This window comes from Pteropus vampyrus, unplaced genomic scaffold (genome assembly GCF_000151845.1).
Source record: "Pteropus vampyrus isolate Shadow unplaced genomic scaffold, Pvam_2.0 Scaffold117, whole genome shotgun sequence".
NCBI lineage: Eukaryota > Metazoa > Chordata > Mammalia > Chiroptera > Pteropodidae > Pteropus > Pteropus vampyrus.
Genome location: NW_011888898.1, coordinates 3,236,010 through 3,260,828, shown reverse-complemented (window position 1 = coordinate 3,260,828; position 24,819 = coordinate 3,236,010). Strand labels below are relative to the sequence as shown.

Here is a 24,819-nt window from a genome sequence, read left to right as displayed (position 1 = left end):
TGAAAGCATGCCAAGGGACTCGCTTTATAACTTTGTCTCAAGTCATGAGGGCATCAGGCGGGGCACTCATTTATCGTAGTCAAATTTAGGAAAATGGCAGAGTTGTCTGTGACAGGCAGAGAAAAAGCAGGGCTGTTTTAAACATGTGTAGGCTTTACTCTTGCTCTAAGTGGATCGTTTTAGGGCTTACTGTTACCTTTTTCCTGGAAGATTACAATTTGGAGAGTTACTTTTGAAAGCATTCTATTAGAAATGAAATGTTTTTTATACTAAAATTAATTTTCTTAGTAAAGAATAAAAATCCTACTACTGTGTGTTTGGAAACAGTTCATTCTGCTACTTGTTTTGCTGGTCACCTTTTAAAATTTCCTGTCCTATATTTTTAAATGTACATTTTGGGTTTTTTTGTTTGTTTGTTTGTTTGTTTTGTGGGGAGTGGGTGTCTCTCTTCCTGCTTGGTTTTATTATCAGGTAGTTGTTTAAACATCATATGTTTGCACTGGGCCAGGCCCTGAGAGAATTACTTTGGCTCTTCATTGATGGATTTATTTCTTAATTACACACATTCCACATCTCTTAAAATACCCATTTTATTTACAGGAAGAAGAGATGTTTCGTCCAAATATGTTTTTCCTCCTGTTGCTTCCGCCTATCATATTTGAGTCAGGATATTCATTACACAAGGTAAGACTCAGGCAAACAGTAGTATTTCTGGTCTGGATGGCATCCCATGTTGGTGAGGCAAGTTCCTTAAAAGCCTGGGTGTTAATTTAGCAGTGGAGGCTCTGTGCGAACGTCCTGGGCATGCGTGGTGGAAGCCGGACTGGACGGCCGGACTTGTGGAGAGGAGCACATGTGGTCGGTGGTTCCAGGCACTGTGGCTTAATAAATTAGCGTTTTCCATAGAGGAGTACTTTGCTTAGGAAGATGGCCAAAGTGATTTTAAGTGGTACACGGACAACACATTGAATTTTCTTGTTGGACACAGACTGACACGTGTTAAGAGGATAGACTGTCCAGGGTGGACAGGGACATGTGCCCCAGGCCTTTTGATTCTCTCAGCTCACCATGTAGGGCCTTTCTCCCTCCTTCGGCCCATTCACCCTTCAGTGTCTCCTCTCTCTGCACTGCCCTGGGCTTCAACTCCCAGCTGATATTCCCCTAGTCCCCAGTCTCCAGCTCCTCCTTCTAGGCTGGAGCCGCATCCTTCCGCCCAGTCCTCCAGCTCCTTCTGGCCCATCCTCCTCCTCCCACTCTTGGCTCCCCAGCTCCAGCCTGAAGAGAGCATCACAGGCCCCTGCTCAGGTCCCTGCTTTGCCTTGTCATATCTGATCTCTGTCCTCCAACTTCCAGTGGGGTGCTTTCTGCCTGGGTGGGAGCGTCTCACTTTTTAAGCCACTTTTCTGTGTGTGCATGGGTTTTTTTTCCCTTTGCCTATGTTTTCCTTAAATATAAATGTTTTTGTTTCAAAACAGATTCAAATTAAATTAAAATGTTAGTAATACAAAAGTTATTTTGTGAATGTGATAAAAAAAAAATTATGAAAGTTGGAAGGACTAAGGTTTGGCCTACCCTTGGAGATAGACCCTGGAGCCAGATACCTACATCTAATCATGTGCTGCCCCCTACAGGTTCCTTTGGGGTAGAACAGAAATTAAAAACAAAAGCCAAAAAAACCCCAAAAGCCTACTTCTCAAGTTGCTTTGAGATTTACACTAGAGGAAAGAATGTATACAAAGCACTACCCATCACATCAAATAAACAGTAGTGCTTCTTGTTATTAATAGTAATATCTGTTAGCAGTAATATTAATATTACTAGTAGTATTATAGACAATAACATTAAACTTGAGAGTTAAATTTGTCAAGAAGGTTTTGGTTAAAACATACAAATTAACACTTTAATTTTTCACCTGGGTACTAAAGCAAAATATTCTAAGAGATTCGGTCCAGATTTTTTTAAAAGTTATTTTATTGTGTATCTATCCAGAGAAAATGTGAAAAAGAAGTTTAACGTAAGAAAAAAAATTCCCAAGTCTTATTATAAACCATTACTGACATTTAAAAAGAAAACAGGCAAAGGAATTTCAGGTCAATGTCTTTTTCACTCTTTCATTTCTTTCATTTTGTAAATCTTAAAGGAACTATGAACAGATTATGTATTTCAAAACAATGCTGAAGAAATTGATTTGATTTTGACTTAAAAGTACACTATGATTATTGTGTTAGAGCATGTAAAGTTTTCTAATTTTGGGGGGGGGAGAAATAAACTTGTTCAAAATTTGAGGAAAATATTAGTTTCTTAGAAAAACATTTCTTTGAAGATATCTTTCCAGCAGAAAACATGACAGTTTATGTGAAAGGTACTAATATGTTAGAAATGCAGATTCAGAGGCTCTGTCCATTTCCTGCCCTCTCCCAAAGAAGATAAGTAGTCAACTTTGAATGTTTTATTTTAGTATTGTTTTATTTGCTAATGTAAATTTAGATTTGGAATAAAAATTTCAGTAAGACTATTCTCAGTTGATATGCATTAGGTAGGCAGGTATTGGCTCTTTAATTTATTAATATCATACAAAGACTAGAACATTCATTATGTCCGAGAGAAACAGATAAATTTGCTTTATGTAGCAAAGGGAAGTTCTTATAGTGTGCTAACTTGAATTTAGGTAAATTTTCAATATCCAGATTAATATTAACCAACTACATAAGTATTTTTTTCCTTTAAGGAAAAATTCAGTTTATTTCAAACTCAACAAAATTATATTGTATTCATGATTTGACAACACACTTGAAATATGTACGCTCTAAAGGATTCAAATTACAAACCTTTTAGTTATAGTCTGTTGGTTGTAATCAAGGCCGTGTGCTTGTACTCTCTACTACTGCCAGAAATTGAATCAGAAGGGACTGGGTTATCAAGAATGGCTATTGGTTTTGATCATGCTTATGTTACATACATGTGGTAGAACAGGGCAGTTTTACTCATTCAAATTTATTTTTGAATAACAACTACATGTATGTTATCAGCATTAGCTCCTCTGAACAGACCAAGACTTCTTTTATCTATTTTTAAATAACAAAATAAAGCAGCTTTTTCAAAGAAAAACTCATAGATAAAAGCCTTTTGTTTAGAAAAAAACAAATCATTGCGTTTGCCTTGAGTTAGTTTAAAGTTCTTTGTGCATTAAAGATTGATATGCCAAACAGAGTAATTGAATGTCAGATTTGGGGCAACCAAACCAAAATTGCAACGAATGAAGCAAAGAAACTTTCTGAAGGAGGTAGGATTAGTAGGCTGCCAGGGTTGAGCTGGAGGCATCTTTTTGAAGTGAGCTTTAAAATGTCAGTTCCTATTGTCTATGGGGTGGCAGTTTCTGAGCAGAGATGGGGTTCCTTGTCTAGCTCATAGCCAAGGACCACCAAGTTTTTCTAGTGTTGTTCCTAAGTGGAGCCCACGAGATTCTAATAAACAGCTAATTTTCTTAATTTTATGAAAATTTGAAAGATATTATGATGCTACTTGGACTCAAATATTTTCTCTTAAATGATACGTAGATGGAAATATATATTTACCTGTCATATTTAGATTCGAGGATGATCCTAACAGAGTGAAACAAAATTGTTTAAAAGTCCTGGATGACCAAAAGGAGTTTCTGGTGGTATAGCCTACTGTCTTGACGTTCTTTGTAGTAATGCACCTTTTCTTATTGAAATGAAAAATCGTAGTTGTATAAACTTTGGACTTTGATCAGACATGAAACACAGTTAATTCTTTTGGTACCTATTCGTCTTGTAGCTGATAGGCATTTGGTCGGTGACGTTGCACAAAAACAGATGTGGTCCTTGTCCCCGTTGAGCCTGCAGCCTAGAGGGAAAGACAGAATCTGTCAAATAGTTACATAAAAAACAAAATTTCAGCCATGGCAAGTGCTACCAGGAGGTGGGTCATTGTGCATTGAGAGCGTAGAGCAGGATCTGACCTGGCTAAGGGATCAGAGAAGGTTTCCCTCAGGAAGAGTCAAAATGTCCCGAGATCCTAGGATGATTACAAAGTTCACCAAGCGAAGAGGAAGGAAGAGTGGTCCAAGCCCAAGGAACAATGTGTTTGAAGAACAAAAGTCACCAGCATGACTGGCACCCAGAAAACAAAGGGGGGGGGGGGTTAAAGGGTCAAAACATCCAGGCTTTGGTGGGGTTTTAGCTTCATTTCTAGCGGAAGTCGGGGTCAGAGTGAAGGTAGCACAGTCAGATGTGTGTTTTGCAAAAAATCATTCTGGAATCCTTTGAAGAATGGAGGGCAAGGGGCCAGGAATGGTTGAGACGTGTCAGAAGCTATTGTAGCGGTCCTGGGGAGAGATGATGGCAGCTTGGCAGGGGCGATAGAGATGGCAGTGGAGAGAAGTAAGAGATGTGAGTGACATGGGGAAAGTAAGAGCCTCAGGACTAGGCTCTGCAGTCGCTGTGGGGCTGAGGGAGGACTGCCAGGTTTCCAGCTTGCCAAAAGGGGTGGGCGATGGTGCCCTTTGCAGAGAACCAAGCGTGTGAGGAGGGCCAGATGTGGGGGTCCAGGCCTGCACCGACCTGACCAGCTTTTCTAATCATTTCCCTCCTTTCTGCTCATTCAAACAGGGTAACTTCTTTCAAAATATTGGTTCCATCACCTTGTTTGCTGTTTTCGGTACAGCAATTTCCGCTTTTGTAGTAGGTGGAGGAATTTATTTTCTGGGCCAGGTAAGAAAAACATCTTTGAAAAACTTTTAAAATCTTACATTCTTAGAGCTAGTGCAGGGAGGTGGGTTAGGAATACCTCACTAGGCCTGGGTTTCATGTTCAACGTAAAGTTCCGTCAGGAAATCTAGACTCATAAGAGGCACGGTAAAGTCATGCTAAAATTGTTTCTAGTGGCCTCAGCTTTGATGTCTGGAATTGAGTGAATCTTTTCCATAATCCCCAAAAGTATTTGCTCTTATTTGCAAACCAGTATTGTCTTAAGTTGGAATACCTAAAAATAAAGCAGAATTATACCATCAAGATCTTTAAATTATAGTAATATCAGTTGTGTTGTCAGAATCAGAGTTAAATTGCTGTTTTTTAAATAAAATTTTGCATTTTAAAAATCAAAAATGAGTCTCAATGTGTTCACTCAATTCTAACTTGTCCACCACCTTAGATTTATATATTTTAGATTTTCTACCATTGCTAAACCAGTGTCCTCAATTGTTCTGTACTTTGGGTTCAAATTATTTGAATTCATTTAAAGCCAACCTACCTAGGAAGGTGGTGTCTGTGGTTTTGCATTAAGCACAGCTATGCATGTCCTTTGTCATCAGGGGCAGAAAGTTTGAGGCTCTGGCATCTGGGTGACGGGCAGATTTCTCTAATGTGTGTCAGATGTGTTTGCTGCTTTTGACGGCTGTAGGCTAAAGCCCATTATTCCATCTGATTTTCACCTTTACTGCTGTCTCAATGGCACCAGAATAAATCTGTCATGCAGCCTTCTCCATTGCTCGGCTTCTAGTACCAAGTGGGAGTAAACTTTAGCAAAGAAAACTATAGTTTGGCTCGAAAAATGTAGCATTCTTTTCCATACTTTTGTATGGTAATCGAATGCATGTTTAAACTAAAACCTACAAGTTTCTTTTATTTTTCAAGTGGTTTGAAAACTGAAGATTAATGTCCTTATTTAGCTTGTGATAAAGCACTAACGGACATTTTAATCTTCTTGGCTGTTCTCCAGGGGTTTTTTTTGTGTCTGTGTGTTTGTGTGTTTTATTTTACAGGCTGATGTAATCTCTAAACTCAACATGACAGACAGGTAAATCTTTCATGCTGTAATACCCATGTGACTACTTTTGAGACCAGGGAAAATGTTCTCCACATTAATTCCTGGGTGTGGTATTTCTCTATTCTTTCTCTCTTTGTTTTGCTGATGATTTCTGCTGTAGAATTTATTCTGAGTTAATTCGTGTCTCTGAAATGAATGAAAACTAAATTGAGGAATTTCGGAGAGCATTGTTGATTGAAATGATTAATTTAGTTTAAGTTTTGGCAGGAATAACCCTGAAGGGTTAACTGCCACGCCCCCCACGACAGGCTGCCCCATTGTTCTTTTATTATTAAGAATCATCTCCACCTGATTTCTAAGTCTTTTCAATGGGCGGCAATGAAAAGTTGTCATCTTGACGGATTAGGGATGGAGGGGGAAGTGAGGTGTGGATCTTTACTGTGCGAGTCACACCAAGGGGTGGGGGCAGGAGAAGAAGACAGGGCCGGGGCTCTATGGCTGATGTCCCCAGTCTGAAGCTATTCCCATGGACATAATCAGCTTAGCAAGAAGCAACCCAAGCAGCTGTCTCTCAGAAGGTGCCAGATCTAGTGCCCAAGAAGTACACAAACAGTGTGCTGCCTGGTCTCCCCTCTGAGAAATCCAGCGAGGATGCAGCCTTGCTCTGTGTTTTTATGCCCACAGTCAGCACTTGGTTCTGCCCTGTGGCCCACCAGGGGTCGGGGAAGGGGTACTGGGAAGTGGGGCCATATGCTTAGCTCTGGGTCCCTCCCACCGGACCAGCCAGAGCTTTCAGCCTTTAGCAGCAACTTGGGACTAGATTCTTGGAGCCCTTTTCATGGGAAATGTGCCTCCAATAACATTAAGTCCAACTTCATTTTTCTCCCAGGGACATAAATTTCAGAGCTTTGACTGTAAGATAGTTTTGATATATAATCAAGTAGCAAAAGTCAAATTTCTCTTCCATAAGGAGCTGGAAATAAAACAGAACTGATGCCTTGCATTTTGTAGATATTTTTCAAGTGAAAAGAAATGCCCAATGCTCACTCGAAGTAGAGGAAGATGTCGTAGCATTCAGTTCTTCAACCTGTTTGGGGGCAACGGGTTAGAGATACAGAAAATGCCTGATAAATTTTTGTGAAATTGAGTTGAACCAATGTTTGGGATGTTTGGGGGAGAGGAATAAGAAAATCGTCCCTTAGACAAGCAGAATAAGAGCAGGTGAAGTTTCTTCTTCCATGTGCAGACCCTCCCTTTCCTGTTGGAAATAGTCCCACGGATGAGAAGTGCTCTGGGAGAAATTAGCCAGCAGTCACAAACCCACAGAGCTGCAGAGCCTGGCAGGGCACTTCACAGAGGAGAGCTGGCCAGGTGCATGCGTAGAGGTGGTGACAGAGAATCTGATGAATCAGAGAGCACACCCTGTCTGAAGGGGACAGCCACTTCGTAGCTCCACCTAGTGATTGCCATTAACGGCCCAGAATTACTAGATAGATTTTTTCAGTTTTTTTCAAAAGAAGCCAGGTTTCTAGATTTTAATAGGGAATTTTCCAGTTTTCAATGTTGACAATTTATTGAGTTTTTCCAAACACCGTGCAGGTCAAACATGAGACCCACAGACCTCTGCACTATAGAAAATGTTAAAAAATAACTTTGTCACAAGAAGATTTTATTTTAGTGATATTTCTGCTGGAGAGAGATTTTATGCATAAATACACCCTGAATTATTTCACCATTCTGTATTGTTTCCTTCATGTTGCTATTCTTTGAGATGGTGAAATAAAACACATTTTTAAGTTAACTTCTAGTTTCTGGCCTTTTAAAATACTGGGTCTTGAAGGTGTGAAATAGGACATCTGGTGGCATGATTACATGACCCCTTAGATTCTGACCTCTGATGACTCAAGAAGTTCATATTTCAGACTTTTCATAGTTGCTATCAGAAATGCTCTGCCTGATTTAGATTCTCAACCAAAGCAAATGTGTTACATGATTTATGCAGAGCATTTGCCTCCAACTTTTTATTATGAAAATTCCAAACAGAGAAGGTGAAGAAGCGTTGTCCAGCGGTGGCCGTGTGACCACCACCTGGAGTCCACAATTACTGTTCCACTTGATTCGCTTTAACACGCACCCCTCCCTCTGTCCATCCTTCTGACCAACCATTCTAACTGATGATTCATCAGTCCATCTTCTGGTTCCTGCTCTCTGATTCCAGTTCAGGATGCCACAGGCTCTATGACGAACTAGGGAAGAGCTGGGCACACTCGCCCCATGTGGCCGCGCTCATGGCTCTGGGCTCACATCACCCTTACGTCAGCCATCCCTGCCACAAGGGCCAACCTAATTCCCCATGACCTGCTAAAATGCTTGGTGACGGCCATCGACGACCAGGCTTGGGCTTCCTGTCCACTCCTAGAGCCCCGTGCCACTACATGGATGGAGAGTAAGTAAGGTGGCTCCCCAAAGGAAAGTTAGGGCACTTTTACCAAAGCCAGGGTGTATGGACGTTGAGCAGGGAGAACCGGGCTGTCCGCTGCTGCACTGCACTGGGGGATAGGGGTAGGGCAATTGAGCGGAGCAAACAGCTCACCAGGAACCCCCAGGCCTGTCCCCCCAATGCACGCACCCTGCCTCTTCTTCCCCCTTTTAGACAGTCTTTTTTCAAAGCCCTTGTGATGTTTCTGTGGGCGACAAGAGTGGCAGTAAGAGGAGGAGGCACCAGAAGCTCTGTGTCTGGGCTGCAGCACACAAGCCCCAGACGAAACGGCCTCCCGGGCTGGCAGTCATCTGTCTGATGGCACTCCCTTTCCTTCTGTCCCTCCCTCCATCCTGCCTGCTGCCCGCCTTCCACAGATCTCTGGGCCGAGGTCAGCACAGGTCCTGGGAATATACTCGGGACTGAAACACAGCGCCCACCCCGCTGGCACTCACAGTGAGGGCAAGAGGCAGGTACAGTCACAGCTCGTAATGCACGTGACAACCTCTGTGAGGACAGGGAAGGCCTGGGACCCGGAGTGTGAACTGAGACCTTTTGGGTCTGGTCCTCGGCTTGGGATCTGGAGACTCTCCTTGAGGTGAGCAGGCTCTCTTGCACGAATTCACATTAGTCAAACTCGCAGGGAGTTACCATGGAAACCAGAATGCTAGATTATTCATTTCCCGAAGAGAACTGTGACTGGTAAGGCAGCCAAGCACCTCCTCCTGCCAGCACGCTTCTCCCTGAGCCCAGAGTCCAGTGACCATGGAGGGCTGCTGGCGATGGCAGAGGGGACAGAGCACACTCCGTCCTCAGGCCGAGTAGCTCCCTCTTCCCTCCCAGGCTGCGAGCTGGTGAGAGGGAAGCAGCGGCAAATAGTCCCTGTCTGTGTCTCTCACGCCCGGCTGTCTGTTGGGGCTCAGTGTTTTGTGTTGTAGAAGAGGCAGACCTAACCCTTCTGCCATGCAGAAAGAAGGCAGTGCCAGGCGTAGCAGTTTGAGGGGACAGAAGGCTCACGCGCGCGCTCTCTCTCACTCTCTCTCTCTCTCAAGACTTACTTAGGTCCAGGCTTTGTTAGAGATGATCATCTTGGCATTTTCTTAGATGTTACAAATCTAAGTGGAGGCTGTGGTCAGTCACAGATGGTAGCAGGGGCAAAGCAGAGGCCAGACCCAGGAGCCGCTGGGTCATTTGGGGGAGGCTGCTGAGCCATCACGGTTCCAGCTGCTCTGACCAAGAAGGCTGGGAAGACTCATGCATTTAAGATCTCCCGTCATCACTGGTCTTGATACTTATAGTGGAAAAGCAGCCATTCCTAACGGGTCCTGTTAAGTGGGCCCTTCACTGCTCCACCCAGAGTGTCACTTTGCAGACATTATAAGTGGAGAACAGTGTACTGTCCTGTGTAGTTGCTTTGGCTGCGGTATGTACTATGATATTATATCAACTGCAGTCCTCGGCTTTAATGTTTTCATATGTGGACCAAGTGGTAAGCATTACAGAATTTCCCCTTCTTGTTCCCTTCTTTCCAGTTTTGCTTTTGGCTCCCTGATTTCTGCTGTTGATCCAGTGGCTACTATTGCTATTTTCAATGCACTTCACGTGGACCCAGTGCTCAACATGCTGGTTTTTGGAGAGAGTATTCTCAACGATGCAGTCTCCATTGTCCTGACCAAGTAAGTGTGCTGTCTTCGAGTGACGGAACTAAAGATCCTTATAACAAGGGGACAGATATTTCTGTGCAGCGAAGTGTACAGTTGCTTGTCCTCTGGGTGATTGGTTCACCCACTTCTCCATCTTTCTGTCCTGACCAGCCTTGCTGTGCCCCAGGAATACAGTCAAGGTATGGGGTGGAGAGGAGAGGAGAGTCCGCCTTTTATGACAGCGGTTTTGAGCCCAGCTTCTTACCAGCATCACTTGGGGTGCTGATTAAACGTAGCATTCCCAGGCCCCACCCTCACAGCTCTGGGGTGAGTCCCAGGAACTTGGGTTTTTAATATGTTCCCCAGACAATGATGGAGCAGCCCTTCGAGGGATCAGTGTTTTGGGCTGCATCACTGCAGACAAAAGCGATAGACAGAGGCCCTACTCTTTCACTTAGGAGCGGTCGCATGTCACCTTCCTTTTCACAGCTGTAAAGTAAGGTCATGACACTAACGGGCGTCCCGCCTTAAGATGCTATTGGGTGAAAACGTCTTTGGAAACTGCAAATCTTTCTTAGATGTTCATTGGTATCACTGCCCTTGTCGACAGGATCTGAGAAATTAAAGATGAATCATAAAGAGTCAAGAAGTCATTGGGAAAAGGAAATAAATCTAAGATAGTCTCGAATGTGTTTATCTGATGCAAGGCTGTTTCTTTGCACTCTGCACTTTGCGGTGTTCATTAGCATGTGTGGGCAGGAGACTCAGACAGCTTTGCCAAAAAACAGACGGCACCAACAGTCAGAGCCGTCGGACAGAAGAGCCTGGGACAGCGTATCAGAGACGAGCCAAGAGAATCTTAGGGGTCAATCAATGTTCTGTTAGAGAACAGAATTTCTATAATCTGAACACTGGCTTGTTTCCTTTGTCGAAAGGTTCCTTGCTAGCATGATACTCTGTGGCAGTTAGCATTTTCTTAAAAGCTTTATTATAGACAACATTTGGGATTCTCACCTTGAAATAAAATGATATTTTATAGCGGACAGAGCCCAAGTTTTAGAGTCAGGCTGACCCGGGTTCAAGTCCTGGCGATGCCACTCATAGCTCTGTGACCCCGGGTCGGCTCCTTTACCTCTCTGAGCCACAGGCATCTCAGCAGTTAAGTGAGGATGATAATGCCTTAGCCTAGGATCGGACTTGAGGATTGAATAGTTAAGTCTGGTACTACATGAAAAGCATCTGACAGCAATTAATGTGAGACTTTTTCCTCCTCTTCTCCTGCCCCGTTATGTTTCACTGTTTGCCCCTTTTTTATCTTACTTTTGTAGGAAGAATTTCCCAAAGGCTGCTTAATTGCCAGAAGTGCTCAGCAGACCTAAAGGAAACAAACCTTAAAATATTTTTGTTATTCTAAAAGTAATACATATACTCTTCATATGTAATTTAGAAAACACACGCAAAAAAGAAAGAAAAATTACATGCATTGTTACTACCCAGAGATAATTACAGTTAACAATTAGATAAAAGTATACATATATTTTATTTAGATAGGCTTATATCCCATATACTGTACTGTAGCTTTTCCATTGAACAGAGTCGATAAAAGAATCTTCCGTAACATCATTTCACTGGTTACCGAGTATTCCTTTCTATGGATTTACTACAACCTGTTTAACCAATTCCCTCTTATTGGCTTTTTCACATTTCTCTTGGCAAAAATTTCTGTAGCTTTATTAGGAAATTATCATACATACTACTATAAGACCTTTAAAAAATCTGATGGCAACATTTTTTTCTTATTTAAGATCTACTCTGAAAGATTCTAAGCTTTCTGGTTTTGACTTTTCTCTCATATCCTGGAGGCATGTATCAAACATTTGTGATAAAGAATTTTGCCCAAATTGGAGGTGACATCATGAGTTATTTTTATACATTAGGAGCTAAATTCAACTGCTATGTCTCTAATTTATTTTGTTTTTAAAATCTGTCAGAAGTAGGACCTTTTCTGAGCTTTTCCAGGTCTTTTTGCCACAGAGAGGCCAACGAATAAGAGATATTTTCTTTTTAAAATGGGAAATGATGGAGTCATTGTAAGTAACCAAAGGTTCTTCTTGGAAAAGTGCTTTTGAAGGCCACGATCACCTCTAATGACCGTTCTCAAAACTGGATCTGCGGACCACATGTGTATGTAGTTTTCGGCCTCTACCTCCACCACTCCTGGGACACAGGCTTGGGTAGAGCCACTGGCCTGAGCCACGTCCAGCCTTACAGACTCTCCAGATATGCTGCAGACTAGTCATCCACCATCAGCGTTTGGTGCGGGCCCTCTTCGTGCCAGACACTGCTCAGAGACTATTGGATTTGACAAACGCAATCCATGGTGGGAGAAATATGCTCACAGAGAAGTGAACACTGTGGTACTAGGGGAAAAGTACTTTAAATTCATGGATTTGAGTTCAGCTTCTCAGATGAGCTGTCTTGGGAGCTGGTAGGCACTTGCAGATGTAAGAGGGATTAGGGAAGAAAGGGGCTCGGTAGACCTGCCTTGTTTTTCGCACTACAGAAGGGGGCTGTTTTCAGCTTTCCTTGGTTACAGGGTAGAATCACGTGGTTTTTTTTTTAAGGGTATACTTCATAAATGATCGTTTTCAAAGGAATCTGGCACATTTACCTTTGCAACTGAATATAGGAATGATTACCCCTTTTTCATGTTTTCATTTTCATAAGTGCCAGAAAGCTAAGTATCTTCTGTTTCCTCATTAACTTTAATTAAGTTATTTTTAGCTTTGACTTGTTACTATGACAATTCTTAAAATAATTACTGTAAAAGAAAACGTCTGTTCTCTCCAGCTATAGCTTAAGCTCAGAGTCCAGATTCTACTTTCATTTATCTTGAGTTCAGAAACCACTGGCCTCAACCTTCTCTGCATTTAAAAAAAGCAGTGACACCAGCCGGTGTACCAGCCGAGGCAGCGATATGGGGTAGGGGCTGGACACCATGCCCTGGCCTACAGATCCCTTTGAAAACTGTAGGTGATCTTAGCTTTCAAAAGCACTTGCCCAATAAGCACAGCGCTGGATCCCCAAAGTGGGGTGTTAACCTGCAGTTTTCTAGGAAAGGAGGAGAAAGGGGGAGAATGTGCTTTCCGGTGAGTCTGGAAAACATTTGTGTGCAAAAAGTTAGATTTCTTTTTTTGCAGGACTTCCGAGAACCTTTATTATGTCACATTGTGCTTCGAATTGCCACGAAAGGCTTCCTGAAGTTATCTGACCAAGTTACCCTTTTATCAGAGATTTTCTTGCTTTAAAGTCATACTGATTCATGCACTTAGTCAACGCTGATTAATGAAGCTGAATATTGTTATTGACATGTCTTCGTTTTGTTTATCGACTTAGCAAAAGTTTATTGAGTGTCTTGTGTGCTAGGCTCTGCCTTAGGTCCTAGACATATGGCAGTAAACGGGCAGGCTTGGTCCTCATGAAATGATTCATTAGTTTTCACATGCTGTGGAGAAGTCAATTACCAGGAGAGCCTGTAAATGGGCTGGCCTGTGTGAAGGGGTCAAGGGCAGGTGTCCCTGAGGAAGTGACACTGACCTTGGGCTCTGAGAAACAGACTGGGAAGTTAGCTGGGGCCAGGGAGCAGTGAAAGATGACTTACGAGGAGGAGCCAGTGACAATGGGCCCCACCTTGAATGGGAAGGTGGGATCAAGAGGTATCAGGGGAGAGAAGTCAGGTCATGCTGAGAAGACCAGGCATTCTCCTGAAAAGCAGCAGGAAACTGTGGATGGGTTTCGGTAGGCCAATAACCTGACCAGATGTGCATTTTAACAGGATTATTCAGGCCACTGGTAGAGAAATGGCTTGGTCCCTAGGAAGACAAGGATGTATATAGAGACAGCAGTTGAGGCCTAAGCTCTGGGACAGAGGATGGTAGGGGACGGAGGGTGAGAAGTAGGTGGTTTGAGAGATGGTCCGAAGGTAGAATCTGCAGAAAAAATAGGAAAATAACTCCATTTTAATGGTATAATGGTCTTTCCTTCAGGGGTAAAACCAACAACTGAATTTAATGGCTTCTGGTGTTTTCCTTTGTTCTGTTGCAGTGAGAGGAAAGTTCTTTCATTTCTTCCTCCCAGTGCTCCTGATTTCACCCTCTCAGCTGCTACCTAATGGTTTCTTCTTTAGGTGGCTCCATTTTAATCTGACTTCATGCCATAGCCTCAATTTCAGGTTTTATCACAAGATCCGCCCATATTAGAAACACACCCCGTAACTCCCCCGGGCCTTCGGGATGAAGTACCAGCTCCTTAGCGTGGTTCATCGGAAGCCTTTCACAGGTCCTCTGCTGCTGCCTGCTGCTGTCACCTTACTTCTCTCCACTGTCCTCCCCACCGGCCCCTCCCCCACATTCTGTTCCTGTGCTTTATCCGTACTAACCTGTGGAATTGAACGCCCCTACACTGGGCTCCCTGCCTCTGCACACGCTGTGCCCTGTGCCTAGGGCGCCGCCCCTCATTTCTTCACGTGGTTAATTCTTCTTTATCCTAAATCTAAACCCAGCTCACACATCATGGAGGACCTCCTTGCCGCCCACGGATCTGGGTTCGGTGCCCGCCCCGTGTTCTACAGCCCTTTGCCCTGACCCCACGTGGTCGCCAGTTCCCATCTCAGACTGGGGGAGCTCCTCGAGGGCAGAGACTTTGCTCTCATCTCTAAAACTAACACAGTGCCTGAAACAAAGTAGGTGAACAAGTACATGTTTGACTCACTGAATGATGGAATGGAGGAACGAGAGAATAAGCAAGAAGTAAGTTTTGAGTTCTGAGTTAATTTTTAGTAAGTTCGTCTATAACATTTTAACTTCTTTTTGTTTTTCTTCCATTTCCTAGCACAGCTGAAGGTTTAACAAGAAAAAATATGTCAGATGTCAGTGGGTGGCAAACATTTTTACAAGCCCTTGGCTACTTCCTCAAAATGTTCTTTGGCTCAGCCGCGCTCGGCACGCTCACTGGCTTAATCTCGGCATTAATATCCTTTTCACGTGACAAACACGCAGGGCTGAGATTATTCTTAATTACATCCATCTCTAGCCATTTTCTCCAGTTCCTTAAGGGGGCCAATTTTAGTCTGACGTGTTTGCTGGAAGATTTTTATGCTTAATTTTGGTTTGAGGAGCACTTTAAACTCAAGGATTTTTAAATTTAACAAGTAAAATTTAGGATGTCACTTTTCAAAGCTGAAAAAACACATACACTGTTGGATATCAGATCTGATTTCGGCGGCTTCTTAGTTCCCAGAGTACATTCAGATGATTTTCATTTTCCTCTGTCTCACTTTTCACATTCAAAAATTTGGAAGCTATTTTCCTTTGAAAATGTAAAATTGAGAAAATCTGAAAGCATTTATCTGGAAGGACCAGAGAAGAGATTTTCAAAGTGAGCTCCATCTAAGTTATTTGCACTGATTTTCCTGCTTAACAACCCATGAGCTAGCTTTTCCAGCCGGAGACGAAAAGCAGCTTGTTAAGGCCAATGACACCTTCACTGCTGTCAAAAATGCATCATGTCCACAACGGGAAGAGGCACCAGACCGTTTCTGTGCCAGCCTGAGCCTGCGTCTTGGGGAGATGGCCACCTGGCCCTCCTCCATGAGCAGTTTGTTTCACAGATGGCCGGAAAAGCCTCTTTTGCCTGTGACAGGCATGTTTGCCTGCCATCCTCTTGAATTTTCCCTTCAACGCCTTTGTCCAGAAGTCTAAAGGCTCTAGTGAGTTGGTTGGCAGCTTCTCATATTGTACCAATAAACAGAATGGAAAAGAAAACTTTTTCCAGCTCAGTATTCCCCTCTATATTTATCTTTTTCTTCAAAGGGGTAGGGGGAGCGTCTGTCATAATGAAGCCAAGTGAATGGGTGCTGTGAGCTCCAGCACAGACCTGTGAACGATACTTGAACATATAGAAGATTCTCCTTTTATAGGAGCATGACTTTAGAAATCGCGAGGAATAGAGAAAAAGGCCCTTCAATAGGGCATTGAACCCCGGAGTTCTGGAAACCCCATTAGTTAATCTCATCTGATGTCAGGAGGAGGTGAAGGACGAGACCCTGGGAGAGACCTGGCAGTTTGAGGTGTCCTCAGTCTGCAGCCCAGCTTCGCCCCGCAGCCCTGGCACACTGCCAGCCTCCAGGTCAGCATTTGTAAATAGGCTGAATTAAGTTGATTTTAATTTGCCCTTGCTATTTGTCTCAGGAATTTACATTTCTTAATTTTGTCCGATTCTCTTTCTGAAAACAACTTTCTGATCTCCCTTGTAAAGAAAAAAAAATCCGCAATGACAGATTTTCCCTTGTTACCTTGGGATGTTCCAAAGTCTTTTGTATCCATTGTTCGCATTATGTATTTGGGAGGCCACAGTTTTGTGACTTCTCTAGATCTCCCTTCAATTGTCCCTCGATTCTTTTTCCTTGACTACTGTCATTTACGTGCTAAAGCATATCGACTTGAGGAAAACGCCTTCCTTGGAGTTCGGCATGATGATCATTTTTGCTTATCTTCCTTATGGGCTCGCAGAAGGAATCTCACTCTCTGGTAAGCGAACAAGAGTGTGGAAATGCTGGGGTGATGGTGCGTTGTCCCGCCTCCTGAGAGAGGTTATGTCACTGGGTCACTTTCAGTCACAGGAGACGGTCACAACTCAGAAGAGCTCAAGCAGTAAAGGGAGTCTGCTGGCTGTCTAGGGATGCATCTGGATTTATTTCTCTTTACTGACCGTCCTGTAGCTCTTCCTCTGTTGCTTCTTTCCCAGAACAAGGCCTCTGAAGGGCCTGCTGTCAGAGGGCGGTTAGTCCTCTGCCTGGGCCCTGGGCCCTGGCACCCACGGAGTTGCGTTCTATCATATACGTGATAGAATGTCGTAGACGTGAAATCATGCAGCATGTAGTCTTCTGTGTCTCATTGCTGTTAGTTATCAACGTTCTTGAGAGACATCTGTGTTTTTGCATGGATCAGTCATTTACACATGCTTACTGTGCCACATTTTATCCATTCGCTATTTGAAGAACATTCGGGTTTTTTCAGATTTCAGCTATGAATATTTGTGCATAGTTTCATTTATCTTGGATAAATGCCTAGGAGCGAGGTTGCTGGGTCATATGGTAAGTATATATTTTACTTTATTAGACACTGCCAAGTGGTCTTCAAAGTGACCGGACCATTTTGCATCCCCACCAGAATGTACGAGCAAATTCCAGCTGTTTCACAGGCTCACTAACACTTCTTAGTTTTAAAAAGTGTAGCCATTCTGATAGGTGTGTGGCAATTTGATCTTCATGTGCCTTGGTGTGGTTCTCTCTATATGCTGCTTGGGGTTTGTTGAGCTTCTTGGGTTTAAAGCTTATGTGAGTTTATATCTTTCATCAAATTTGGTAGATTTTTACCCATCTCTTTAAATTTTTTTTTCTGTTCTCCCCTCTCCTCTCCTTTTGAGATTCTAATAACTTAAATTATGATAGACAGTATGCTGTCATCCCATAATACCTCTTGCCTTTTTTTCTAGTTGTTGTTTTTTTTCTCTCTATGCTTTATTTTGGCTAGTTTCTATTGCTGTGTCTTCACATTCACTGATATTTTCATCTGTCATGATCAATGTCCCGAATCCCATCCAGTGTGTGTTTCATTTTAGGTGATGTATTATCCATCTATAGACGTTCCCTTTGGGTTATTTTTATATCTCCCGTCCCTCCTCCCGTGTCCACGATTGTCTCTGCCTCCTGAAGCATATGGAGCACATTTGTAACTGCTGTTTTAATGCCCTTGTTTCCTAATTTCATCATCTCTGTCAATTCTAGGTCTGTTTCTGTCCATTAATTTTCTATTCATGAGTCATAAATCCCTGCTATTTGCTTGCCTATTAATTTCTGATTGGATGCCGGTCACTGCGAACTGGATTGTGTTGTAGAGTACTGGATTTTATGGTATTCTTCATCGAGTTCTGGATTTTCTTCTGCCTGTATCTGAGTTTCCTGGAGTCAGTCTAATCCTTCTGAGGTTTACTTTTCAACTTTGTCAGGGCAGCTCTAGAGTAGCACTAAGAACTCATGCGCTTCCCTCTGAGGACTTCGCCTCCCGTCCCGTGTATTATGAGGTCACGCCGTTCTGGCTGCAGGTATGCAGACTGTTCCCGGCCTTGTGTTCGCTTCAGGAATTGCTCAACCTCGTCCTTTCCAGCAGCTCTTTCCCCAGCCTCTTGGATTCTCACCCCATGTGTGTACAGATTGGTATCGGTCCAGGATTCAGAGGGACTTGACAGTGGGACTTGACAGAGCTCTCCAGAGCTCTCTTCTCGTGCAGCTCCTCCTCTCTGGTGTCCTAGCTGCTTTGGCTTCCCCTGGCTCTCATCTGTCCCCTCTTCTCAGCAAGACTTGATTTAAGGTTCCCTTCCCGGAGACTCAGTCGGGAACTGCATCCAAGCAGTAAGCTGGAGCGGGGCCCGGAGCAGGAGTGGTCACTTTGCTTGTTCCCCTTCTATCAAGAGTCACCATCCTCCCCTGCCTCGATCCCAGTACCAAAGGACAGTTTTGGTTCATATCTTTTATCAGGTTTTCTAGTTGTTTATGACAGGAAGGCAGTTTGCGTAGCAGTTATTTCTTCATGGGCAAAGTGGAAGTCCCTGGTGGTCTTTAATGACTCCGTTGAACAGGATTTTTCCCATGGATCACTTTCTAGAATCTTGCATGGGTACTCTGTGAGTGGATCTTGCCAAGGAGGAAGCAGAGACGACTCTGGCCATTTTCACTGGAAGACTCTTGGTAAACATCAGGGTTTTTTTTGCTTTTAATCCCAAGCCAGTTCTCTTGGATAATATCATCCCAATCTTTGCCATCAAGTTTCCTCTTATCTTTCCAGAATTTTGGCACTTACATAAACATTACCTGTGAGTCATTTGGCTCTAGCCTAGCTATTTTTACTTCTGTTTTTCTAAATTGTTCCCCACCCCTTTGAGCTGAACACTGAGTACCTGGTGGCAGAGCTATATTTTATACATCCATTTGGAATTTGTGATGAAAACAAGGGAGTATTTTGCTTGTCTCTTCTTCAGAGAGGCAGTGTTTTTTGTTTGTAAGGGTTTCGTTTCCTTAGAGACCTCTGCTGTTCGTGCAGTAAGGCCAAAGACAGCACATGCCAGCCAAAAACACTCGATCCACCTCTGGGTAGTGATGGGCTCGGCCCTGCCCACTCTTTGCCTTTGGGATAGCTGTCACGTGGGGCTTTTAGAGAAGTGTGGGACGGCCGTGATGTGTCATGAAGACCCTCCAAATCCCGCTGTCAGAGTATAAACCGGAAAGATGATGTTTTGCTCTCTCCTCCTTCCCTTTTGTGCTCCACTTTTCCTGATTGTCTCAAAAGACTGACAGTGAGTGGTTTCCATAACCACCAGCCGGACGTTCTCTCTGTAGCAATCACTGACCTAAATCACGTGTTTAAAACACAGTGGTTAAGGACGCCGGATAGACCTGGGTTTGAATCCCAGCTCCACCTCTCATTAGCTGTGAAACCTCAGACAGCAGACTTAACCACTCTGATTGTCAGTTCCTCATATAATGAAAGTGCCACCCTTTTATTATGTGAGGATTAAAAGGAACAATGCAAGTAAGAGTCCTGACGGAGGCATCGATGTGTATTACTTGGTCTGGTTCCCCTTTTTGCCCCAACATGATAAATTAATAAAACCCCTTTCACTCACAAAGAATCCTAGTTTCAACAGCAGGTTAAATAATCTCCCTAATTACTACTCAGAAGTATTAGCTGTTCTCAGAATCTTTGTTCTAATTCATTTGATGTTAACTATTTCTATTGTTCATTCAAGTTGGTTTTGAGGGCTCCTTTGCTCTCTGGCTCTAGAGTCAAAGATAGATAGACCAGCCCCTCCCTCCGCCCACTCCCATCCCCACCGCCCCTGCCAGTTGAGCCAACTCCGGGCTGGCTGAGGGAGGGGGATTGGCACAGAGCAACTCTATCAAGGTGGGTCACAGAGGATGGAATTTTCTAGGGTTGAAGGATGAGTCTGCAAGATTGATGAGGACATAACACTTTCTGTAAAGTGTTGGGGACATGTCAGCCAAAGATAGAATGCATCATATGTGCAGCACTCAAATGCACAGGTGTATATCTAAGGAATTCCTTTGCAGCACTTCCTGGGAGAGAAAAACTAGATGTTCATCAGTAATGGGAAAGATTAAGCTAGTTTGGGTCTGTTCTCACTATGGGATACTATGCAGCCGCTTAAAAAATGAATTTGACCTATTTGTACTACCATGGGAAGAACTCCAAGATATTTTGTTAAATTTTAAGTAAGAAAGTTGGAAAACCACTCATTTATCCAGTCAGTAAATATTTATAAATGCCCACCCACCCTGTGCCAAGAACTGTCCTTGGTGTTGGAGCTGTTCCTGCAGAAGACAATAAGCAAGTAGGGAAATGTTCCATAATCTCAGGTAGTGAGAAGTGAAATGAAGTGTAATAAAGCGAAGTGATAGAGAGTGGCATAGGGGTGGCAGCGTCAGGAGATGGGGGGTCAGAAGGTCTCCCCAATGAGGCGGCACCAGAGCTAAGACTGTGTGGTGAGTAGGAGCCAGCTGGGGGAAGGGGTGATAGGCAGTGGGAACAGCAGGCGCTCAGGGTCCCAGATAGGCATGAGGGAGCCTGGCACACCCCAGGAGAGCAGGAAGTCCGTGTGGCTGGGTCAGAGGGGCAAGGACCCATCCCGCAGGGTTCCGTGGGCCTGGGAAGGAGCTGGGATTCTGTTATGTGTGCCAAGGCAAATGTGGGAGGCCTCTTAAAAACTCGCTGTGCTGGTAACACATGCCATATACCTAATACGATCCTGTTTAAAGATAGATAAACTTTATAATGGCATAGTGAAAGAACTGGCAATTTGCATATTGCACTATTAATAATAGTTACCCCTGGGTAGGCGGCGGGAAAGGGGACTCTTGTTTAATTCTGTACCTGTGAGTCTGGACGCTTTATAGCAAAACATGTTTATCCTCGGGTAATTAACAGAGAAAAGTGACTCAGCCTTCAAGAAGTACATTATATTTTACCCACAGTAAGATACAATACAGTGGGAATTGTACCATGATACAATACAGTGGGAATTGACACCCTTTACATGTCTGCCTTTTGGGCCTGAATCCCTTTACTCTGTTCCTTTATTACATTTAAAACCATTTAACTGAGACTAGAAATGGATTTTCTCCTTCCCTCTCTTCTTCCTTTCTTCCTTCCAAGAGGCTGACCATTTTATCTGCTTCCTTAAGTGATTTTTTCCTCCTAAAAGAAGTAAATGTGGCAAGAATTCTTCCTTGCAGGGCCTTTTTGTCTCTGGAAGTGAGGCCATTTGTACCATTTACCCCGTTAGTGTTTTCACAGCCTGCGCAGGTGGCAGCTGATGGACGAGAGTGGTCTGGGTGGAGAAGTCACCGCTGCCTAGGGAGGGCACGTAGGGTGACACTTGAGCTGTCCCTTGGGCTTTTGCACCCACTGCTGACCTTGATTCTCTCCTTTAGCCCCCAGAACTCTAGAGATCCCCGGACCCCAGACTAGCGAGGGATAAAGATGGTTGGTGACTGGCTCTTCACTCTTGCGTTGACCAGAGGCCCATCTTCATCTGATCTAAATTCAGTCCCCTGATGGGGCTTATTTATCTATACAAAAACTTTTAAACATTTGAATCAGTTTCCGTCATTAAAAGTTAGGAAATTTCCCATAAGAAGCAGATATCTGGCATCTCTCAGAACACCAGAACGAAGACTGGTCAGCCTGAGGCCCCAGGCACAGGGCTGATGGCAGCCCTTCGTAGATGGGCTTGGGCCTTCTTCACCGACATGCTGCCCACTGACTTAACGTTTTTATTCTTGTTTTCTGGCCCCTGAGGGGTTTGAGTTTCCTACCCCTGGCCAAATGTACTTGACTAAACTGGCCTCCCAAAGTCCGCCTGCACTGAGCCTGCCTCCTTGGTGAAGAGCCTGGGGGTAGGACAGCTCCCTGGGGGCCTGGCAGTGGGCTCTGCTTTTTCACTGAGGGAACTTCCATATTCCCCTGTCATCTGACTTCCCAGAGCCTTTGGCTTTCTGGAGCGGTTATTTAGTGTCAGGACTCTTACTGGGCTGTGATGGCCTGTCTCTGTGGACAGACCAATGACATGGGTGGAAAACCATTTGCGTCACAACTTAAATGTGCCTCGAGCTCTTCTGGGGTGCCTCTTACTTCAAGGTAAGAGCTCCAAAGCCAGCTTTGCCAGAGAATTGATAACCCTTCTCAAAGCAGGCTACTGAAACAAAGCCCTTTGAAAGCCCAGAAGCCAGCAACGTTTAGCATTGGCCTGCAGTGCTAAGGATCAAGTCCATGGAAACAGAAGTGTGTCGTCAGTCTGTGCCCTCCTTCCCAGTCTTGATTGACTGCCAGACCCAGGCTCTGGTCTGTCCCCTGCTGTTTCGCATTACTTTGTCTTCTAATGGCGGGGTCAGGAGGGGTCAGCTCTCCAGGTGGCCGGCCACCTGCAGAACTACTGAGAGAACCACCAGAAGTTTTGTTGTCATGGAGTTTTGTCCAGCAGAGCAGTGGCTCAGAGCCGATCTTGAGTTTCAGCCTTCTTGGTAGTCTCCAGTAGCAAGTAAAGTCTCCTGCTCACTCCCTCCCCTCCTCCCATCTTGTCAGGTGTGGCTTCGGGGCAGCATTGCTGGAATGTCCCTGTCTAGCTTCCTTTTTAGGGAAAAATCAAAGAGCAAAGGAATTTGCTATTTCCTAAGAGGGCTAGAAGATAAAACGCCGCAGCTTATTGGGCAACACAGAGAGGAGGGTTTCCCCATATCTTCTGTGGGGCATGGTTTATGGAGCAAACCTAGCAGTTGAAATGTCTCTAGACATAGATACAATTCTATGATTTTCATCCTTTTATAACTGGAAAGTTGGCCAGTAATCCCTGCTTATACAATGTGGCAGAAGAAAGTTAAAATTTCGCTTATGGAGTTTGACTCGCAGTTCGTATATTTTGGCAGCTTATTCGATGACTTTGTGAAAGTCTCAGCTTTCTTACATGAGAGACCCTGGGCAGGGAGACGCTGAGAGGAAGCTGACGTGAAGTGTTTCAGGAGTGGCAATGGCAGTGGACAAACGTTGAGACTCAAATCCTTAGTAAACTATGAAAGTTGTAGACTCACAGAGAGCTTTAAAGAAAAGGCATTACCTTTTTCAATAACACGTCTCTTTATATTATAAGAATAATTCATGATGATTACAGGAAAATTCAAAATTAAGGAAAAGTATAAAAAAGGAAATCAAAATCTGTCCAGATTTCCATACCCAGATTCTTACACTCCCTTTCTGCCCCAAGAATGGCTCATCTGTACCCCCCCCTTATATCTATGGATGACAGTGACAGCCCACACCTGTCCTGTGATGAGCACTTCACATGGCTTATCTTCATTACCCTCCTAATAGTTCTGTGAGTGAGTGCTTTCAGTTCCACTGCACAGAGGAGAAAACTAAGGCTGGGGAGGAAACCTGGCCCAAGGTCAGCCAGCTGGGATTGAAGCTGCCAGAGAGAAGCGGCCCTCAGATATTGTTTTCTCCTTTTTCTTTTCCTTTTTCTTAAAACACCAAATGCTGTAGGCTCCAGGGACTTGTAAGAAGCGTGAGAGATTATGTGTGTATCATGCGTCAGGTGCCTTTCTGCTCTGTTCATACCTGGGTGCTTCGCCCCTTTGTCCCTTTCCAGGTATCATGGCCATCCTATTCTCAGGCATCGTGATGTCCCACTACACGCACCACAACCTGTCCCCAGTCACCCAGATCCTCATGCAGCAAACCCTCCGGACTGTGGCCTTCTTGTGCGGTGAGTTCTACCTCTGTGTCCTGCGCAGGCCCGACCCAGAGCCAGCCTTTCTTCTTCCCGTTTGAGGAGTCCGAGATTTCCTTGGCCCAGAGGCAGCAGGATTCCTCAGAGCCAGATACCGCACTCCTTATATTTTGTTTGTTCCTCTGTTTTTCAAATCCCACAAAGCAAACCCAACAAATTCCATAAATACCTAACAAATGGAGCATTTGACGCCTACGATTTTAAAACCAAAAATAATGAGAACTACTTATTATGAACATTTAAGACTCATGCATTTCAATGTATTAAAGTGACATTTCCAAAAGTGTATTCCTTGGAACTAATACTGATGAGCGTTGGGTGAACAAAGACTCTGCAGTGAAAAAAAAGAGTTTGGGAAATCCCGGGTAAATAAAGTTCAGCAAGTTCCGGAACTGCGAGACTTTTCAGCTGATGTACGTTGTGAATTTCTGAGAGAGGAATATGGTTATAGAGTTTCCCAGACTTGTCCACAGGATCTTCTGTTCGCAAAAGCACCCCAAAGGACGTAATCTGGAGAGATTCTGCCTTAGAGGTGTTTGAACTGGGGCGAACCAGGGTGACCGTTTCTTTTAAGCAATTTCAGTTTGGGCCCTTGTTCCTCCCACACTCAGTTCACATTCCTCCCCCCTGGTTTATACCTGTCCCTTTGCACAGGTCCCCCAAGTATCTGTGCCGTTGCTGTCCTCATCAGCACCGCCCCTGGCGTTTTAGTGGAGCTCGCCTCCTGGTGAAGCTCTAGTTCCGTGCGGCCATGTGCTCTGAGGCAGGGGCAGGCCGCACGGAGACTTCATTCCACGGATGAGGAGGCTCGGGTGCCGAGACGTCAGATGACTTGCCCACAGTGTCCCGGCTCAGAAGTGAGTCTAGAAGCCACGTCTGTCTCTTTCTGGTCCAGTGGGTATCTTGTCCATAGCACCCCTCTCAGAAAGTCATGGCTAAAGACTCTGACCTGACTCTCACAAGTAAATGAATATAAAGCAAAATGTCATCAAT

The 24,819-nt window shown here is 44.1% G+C and overlaps 1 protein-coding gene across 2 annotated transcripts in view; it reads left to right on the top strand.

The window, feature by feature from the left end:
• Positions 1-24,819, top strand: part of SLC9A8 (solute carrier family 9 member A8) — a 63,438-nt gene that overhangs the window by 23,903 nt on the left and 14,716 nt on the right. For both annotated transcript variants that reach the window (XM_011365983.2, XM_023534061.1), the window contains exons 6-11: positions 4,632-4,733; positions 5,783-5,817; positions 9,799-9,942; positions 14,800-14,938; positions 16,391-16,496; positions 23,686-23,802. In XM_011365983.2, the coding sequence (XP_011364285.1) occupies positions 4,632-4,733; positions 5,783-5,817; positions 9,799-9,942; positions 14,800-14,938; positions 16,391-16,496; positions 23,686-23,802 (643 nt within the window). The remainder of the gene's footprint in view (positions 1-4,631; positions 4,734-5,782; positions 5,818-9,798; positions 9,943-14,799; positions 14,939-16,390; positions 16,497-23,685; positions 23,803-24,819) is intronic.